The sequence below is a fragment of the Erpetoichthys calabaricus genome, chromosome 8 (genome assembly GCF_900747795.2).
Source record: "Erpetoichthys calabaricus chromosome 8, fErpCal1.3, whole genome shotgun sequence".
In the NCBI taxonomy this organism is placed as follows: Eukaryota; Metazoa; Chordata; class Cladistia; order Polypteriformes; family Polypteridae; genus Erpetoichthys; species Erpetoichthys calabaricus.
In genome coordinates this window covers 112,048,833-112,055,093 of record NC_041401.2, presented here as the reverse complement: position 1 = coordinate 112,055,093, position 6,261 = coordinate 112,048,833, and the positions used below count along the sequence as shown (strand labels likewise).

General features: G+C 35.8%; 1 protein-coding gene across 1 annotated transcript in view; it reads right to left on the bottom strand.

Annotated features, from left to right (window-relative positions):
* Nucleotides 1-598: 598 nt before the first annotated feature.
* LOC114656587 (lactase/phlorizin hydrolase) overlaps nucleotides 599-6,261 on the bottom strand; it is a 50,475-nt gene continuing 44,812 nt past the window's right edge. The window contains exons 15-17 of the mRNA XM_028808227.2: nucleotides 3,324-3,547; nucleotides 1,649-1,870; nucleotides 599-1,066 (exon numbers count right to left, since the gene is read on the bottom strand). Coding sequence (XP_028664060.2) covers nucleotides 840-1,066; nucleotides 1,649-1,870; nucleotides 3,324-3,547 — 673 coding nt within the window. The 3' untranslated portion in view covers nucleotides 599-839. The remainder of the gene's footprint in view (nucleotides 1,067-1,648; nucleotides 1,871-3,323; nucleotides 3,548-6,261) is intronic.

Genomic DNA, 6,261 nt, shown 5'->3' with positions numbered 1-6,261 from the left:
CCAATACAAAAATATTGGTCTAGTTTTTATAGTTTAGTTTACTGTTTCTTGGAGGATGCTTACTGTTAACAATTTTTTGACTTATTTTTGAATTTTCTGTTTTGATTTTATAAACAGCTCTTTAATTGGTGTTTTTGTTTAAATTTTTGAATTATTCATTAGTGAATAATTATTATTGTTTGTTAAATTGTTATGTTTCTTGCCTTTTCTTAAAAAAATGTTCTTTGTTAAATTTTGCACTTTTTTATTTGTTTAAAAAAAATTTAATTTAAAAATGTAGTGATTGTTTTGAATTTTGAGATGGTTTTCTCAGTTTTCTGGTACAGCCTGAAATTCCATAAAATTATTTTAATAAAAAAAGATTTTTCATTATTTTAAGAATTATGCCTAATGGCCCAAAACTATACCTGATATAAAACAGCAGTTATAATTGCAGAAATAAATTCTATACATCCATCCATTCCTTATCCAACCCGCTATATCCTAACTACAGGGTCATGGGGGTCTGCTGGAGCCAATCCCAGCCAACACAGGACGCAAGGCAGGAAACAAACCCCGGGCAGGGTGCCAGCCCACCGCAGAATTCTATACATGAAACATCATATTTAATTCATTTTAATAATAAAAAAGCAAGTACTGCCAAACAAAACTTTAATAGCCTTTAAAAAGTATAAAGCTTTTGTCCCTGGTTATACTTTTTGTTCATGTTCTCATAAAAAAGTAAAGAAAAACAACAATTTTAATAACAATAATAAATGTTAATTTCAGTAATACTATAAGATGTCACAGAAATGCATATTTTTTACAGTTTGTTCTTAACAAATGAAAAAAAAAAAGACTTAAAATGTACTGAGACCCACGTCCTGATTTATAGATATTGACTTTTTCTTATTTTTTAAATACTTGTAGGAGACAAAAGAAAATGCCAGGGTGCCGATTACAGCAAGGGCCAATAAGACGTAGAGACCAATTTCAGCGTTGTCTGTATGTAGCTTGAGTCCTAAGAATTTCACTTGGCTCTGAAGTGTGTTCTCGACAACACCAGTGGTAGGGGCTACAGTGGTACCTGTGTGGAAAATGCAAACACAGCCTATTTTAACATTAACCGAACACACTAATGTATCATGGTAAATGCTTATCTTAACTGGTGCTTTATTTCATTATATTCATTGTAATTTCACAGTGCTTTTAAGTACCATGATAGTGTAAAAGAACACATTTTGCAGATATCAAAATACATTTTTTGTTTTCCCATTGTAAAAATATTTTCTAATTTTTGTTTATTAGATTAATTAGTTTCTGTGTGCTTAGCATAATTATTTAGTGGTTATGTGTCACTCCAAAGGAAGATCACAAATGGATTAGTCATGGTAAGAAAACTGTGGAATAATGTTAGGTACAATGCATTTTGTTTCTGTCACTGTTCAGACTATACAGCTTCCAGAATTAATATAAATATAATACAAACACAACAGATACATTTTATCATAACCTAAGCATAAATATAACGTATAATAAAGTTTAACTTTACATTAAATACATTTTTATCTATGGACCTCTGTATTAAAATAAGGTTTGCATAGCCTGTTTTGCTTCTTAAATGTTAAATGTTCTTGAATGAACTGATGGCTTACTATCCCTTCCTTACCTTCTGAATCTGGCTGCAAGCACATGTCATTGGGGAACCCGTTACAGCGAATAATCCTGGTGTAGTGTTCTGCTGATTGCTTGGCAATACGGGGCAAAGCAGGATCTGATCGATTTACATAGTAAAGACCAAAGCGGTCAGAAAATCCAGTAGCCCACTCGAGATTGTCCATTAGAGTCCAGGCTGTATAGCCACGAATGTCCGCACCATCCAGTTTATAAGCTGTACAATAAAGAAAATAGGCAATAATTATACGTAGGTGCATTTTTTAGGTGACACTGTGTTTTGTAATGGAATCATACCATGATCTATCCCAGGTCACACATTTTGCACTGTGGCAACTGCTGGTTGTCAGCCGAGAACCAATGATGTCTGGATTACAATGGCCTTCAGAAGCAATTCTTTAACAGTGGCAGCAATAGGAGAACTCTCATCCTCAAAGCATGTAGGGACTGTCTGTAAGCACTACAAGTGGAGAACTTCCTGATGGCATCAACTGACTGTTCTCTCTCATTCAGCTCCAACTTTCTGAGCAGCACTGCTACTACACTCCACCCATTCATCCACAGTGCATATCCTGCCAACTACACCAAGTAATTTGTCATGGAATCACACCACAATCTATCCTAGGTTGCAAATTTTGCACTGTGGTAATTGCTAGTGGTCAAAAAAGAACCCAGGAAATCTGGATTACAAGAGTCCTTAGAAGCAGTTCTTTCTACACCACAAGCTATTAGAGATCTCTTGTCTTGAGGCATGTGGGGACTGCCTCTAAGGACTGCAAGCAAAGCACTTCCAGGTGACGTCACCTGAGTTCTCTCTTTCACTCATCTCTCTCTTCTGTAAATCACTGCCACTATATGTAGTGACTAAGTTGGTAGTGCAAAAATGCACATAATTCTAGGATAGTAAATTTTAATCTTTCTCCAGTTACTGTCCGTGTACAGTCCCGTGTCCTCGCTTTATGGAGTTTGCATGTGTGGATTTGCTCTGGATGGTCCAATTTTCCTACCACAACCCAAAGACTTGCAGGTTAGGAGGACTGGCAACACCAGATTGGTCCTAGTGTGTATGGTGTGTGTGGGTGTGTTCCCCTGTGATGGACTGCTACCCTGTCAAGGGGATTGTTCCTGCCTTGTACCTTATGCTGGCTGGGACTGGCTACAGAACTCTGAGAGCCTGTTCGTGGTTTAAGTGGGTTAGAAAATGACATTACAGGGCTGTCTGTGTGGAGTGCTTCTACCCATGGTACTTCTGTAAAATAGAACAAATAATAAAATTTATAGGACAAAATGAGCATTCATTTTATTTTGTGGCATTTTTATGTTACTCTTAGGCAATGAACAATTATATACCTTTGAAAGTGTTCACATGCTGAAAAAAAATCATCTTATGGTTCTTTATATTTTATGTATATGACCAATAGATTATTTATTTAGTCAGATCTGTTTGGAGGTGTAAACCACATGAGCTCTAATTTGGGTTGCATTAGATACAATATAGAAACAAAATTATTGTAGGGAACCAGTCAATCACAGGTTGTGTAAGACACACGATATTTACAGACAAACAAGTAAGCAACTCTGATACAAGGAAATATTATACTGTACAATATTCACAGTAAATTAAGTTTGCAATTGCATTAGTAATTATTATTATTAAATAATGTCCAAACCTTTTAGTGCTTCATTAATATAGCTGGTATAGTAATGTTTTCTCCAGACGTCATTTAAGTCTACTTCCCCGCGTTCTGAAATGCCATTCTCTGTGATATATATAGGGGGGTTACCATATTCCTCTTTAATATATTTTAGGATTTTTCTGAATCCAAAAGGGGTCACTTTCAGCCAAAAGGAGCCTGAGCCTAACCAGCTGCGATCTGTTTCAGCTTTTGTTGCCCTGGATGTAACAAAAACAGGAAAAGTGTTAACCTGTTATGGTATTGGAGCAAATGCAGAAAATGATTGTTTCTTAATGTCCCTATTTTTAAGTAAAAGTGCAGAAAAAAATGAAAATAATACAATATTTATTTTTTGTTTTACTCAAACCCATCAAAGTAACATATCATTGATAATTTAAGTCTAGGCATTCACATCAGCTTTTTGTTGGGTGTGATTACTGTATTCCAGCTTTCATTAGAAGAGTTATATCAATGAGCCACCTTTGGATAATGATGAAAATCTGCTTGTTCTTATTTTCTAAACAGTGAATTAATATCATTATTTTTATTTTTATAATAAATCAATGAAAACTGCTAGAGACAAATGTAGCTCATACTATGCATTAGAAGGCAAATACAACCATGAGAAAATTTTATGTTTGAATCTTTCTGGATCTTGGTAGGATGGCTCCTAAAATATATTCTGACTATCATTTAAATTATAGCTATTAGATAATTCATATATCATTTTCTTCTATAGTAATTGATAAATGCATACAGTGCATTGTCATATGTGAATTGAAAATGTTAATGGTGAAGAACTGAAAACATACGTGAATTGGTCGAATCTTCTTTAGCAGCAAAAGCTCAAAAAACATTCCTTTTAGCTGCCGGTCTGACTAGCACAGCCTCTTCAGTAAGACTGAGGGTCAAGACTCTTACTGACCATTCACAAAAGAACTCCTGATCTTTGGGTCACTACCATGCTGCATGTTCCAACCTGATTTGAACTCCAAATCAGATGGATGCTCTTACATTCACCCCTAGAATTGATACAAATTATAATTCACTGTTCCCTCAGTTGTTACAACCTGCTTAGCTCCTTAAGTCAGCGAAGCAGCCATAAACACCATGATGTGCCATCAACTATGCTTCACAGTTGAATAAGGTCGTTGTTGTGTTATGCACTGTTTTGTTTCTACCAAACATAACACAGTTTTACATTTACATTTAATTTTCATCTGTCCACAGAACATTTTCCATTTGACTTGTGAAGCACCCTGATCACTAGCAAACCTAAGGATGGGTAGCAATAGCAAACTTTCGATAGACAACAATTTTGAACTTTTTGGAGAGCTTTTGCTTCCAGTGTGGTAATCTTCCACCTGTTTAGTGGATTCTGTACTGTAGTGTCATGGGCATAGACATTATTAGGTGCCAGAGAATGCCTGCAGGTGTCATCTTGGGGATCTTTGTCTCTTCCTTAAGCACTGAAAGGTATGTTGTTGCAGTGAATTCTGTAGCGTTCCCACTCCAAGTGAAAGTAGCAACAGTAATGAGGTTCATTTGTGCACTGTCCACTTGACTGTGGATTGATGGCAGAATGGCTTTTTAGAAATGCTTTTGATACTATTTTTCAGTATTTTTTTTTAAATGTTATTTTGCAGTCCACTGAAGCAGATATCTTATGCAAAAAGCAGGAACCAGAATTTTTTTAGTTTTTCTTACAGAGCATGGAAACTTAAACTCAATCCAATTTTTTTTTCATTGTTTGCAAAATCTGCTCTAATCCCACTATTTTCTAGACAGTGCCATGTGTGTGCATCAGTGGGTCACCCTTCAAGTTCCTCCTAGGTATGTAAATCCACCCCAGACCGAGAGGGGGAGCTACTGCTAACTGTATTGTCTTCCTTTTCCTCCATGAGGGCAACTGACTCCACCACTTCCAGTCCCTGGGCCATAAAAGCCCAACCGTCTAGAAGGAAGCATCACTTCACAACTAAGTGACCACAGAGATGGAAATCTTCTGTAACATGAAGAAACCTTTAAATCATTTGGCCCCACGTCAACTGGAGGCTGTTGTTTTGTTCCATTTTGATGCCATCAAGCGTTTGTTTTTTTGTTTTCCATTTGAAGTAAACAACTGTCGAGACTGTCATTCCCACGGACGATAACAACACTTATAGACTTTATCCATATTTGACATCAAATATTTTTAAATAAATAGCTATTTAAATATTAGATTGAGATAAATTATAGTTTGTCACTTTCTAAGTATATATTGTTTTACAAAAGCAGACAGCATAATATCTATTTTTATGATCTGTGATTTATATATTACCATACATTTTAGTAGAAGTTCCCATTTCATAAACCATTACAAAAGGCAAGGAAAAAACAAGCGCTAAAGTCTCTTCAGCCATTGTGCACAAAATTTTGACATTCTTACAAGTTGAAGTACATTTGCCCCCAGTATTTCCTTAATTATTGCTTTTATATTTACCTTAATGGCTGTTTGTTTACTCATGTTAAGCAAGACAAGAGCAGATTCTTGAGCAGTGTGCTGTAATCAAGTCTTGTGAGAATGTTAAAATAGACTACCAAATAAACTGTCACATCTTCTTATATAATATGCTACCGTGGCTGTCCGTTTGTCTGTCTGTTTAAATCACCTGTAGCTCGCAAACCGTTTGACCTATTGGGCTGAAATTTGGTACACATATACCACCTTCGCCGTCACTTCCTCTACCTCTTCATATCTTCAATCATTCTTGAGGCAAATTGAACACTTAAGTGCCAGCTTAAGTAAAAAATTAAAGAAAACATACTAAGTAATTGCAACACAAAAACGGACTTAATCAGTTTTAACATGTAAAGATGCCAACGGAAGAAGAGAAGAAGCGGGGTGCTAAGGTGGAGAAAAGAAGAGCTGCTCAAGAAGCAGCAAGCGCAT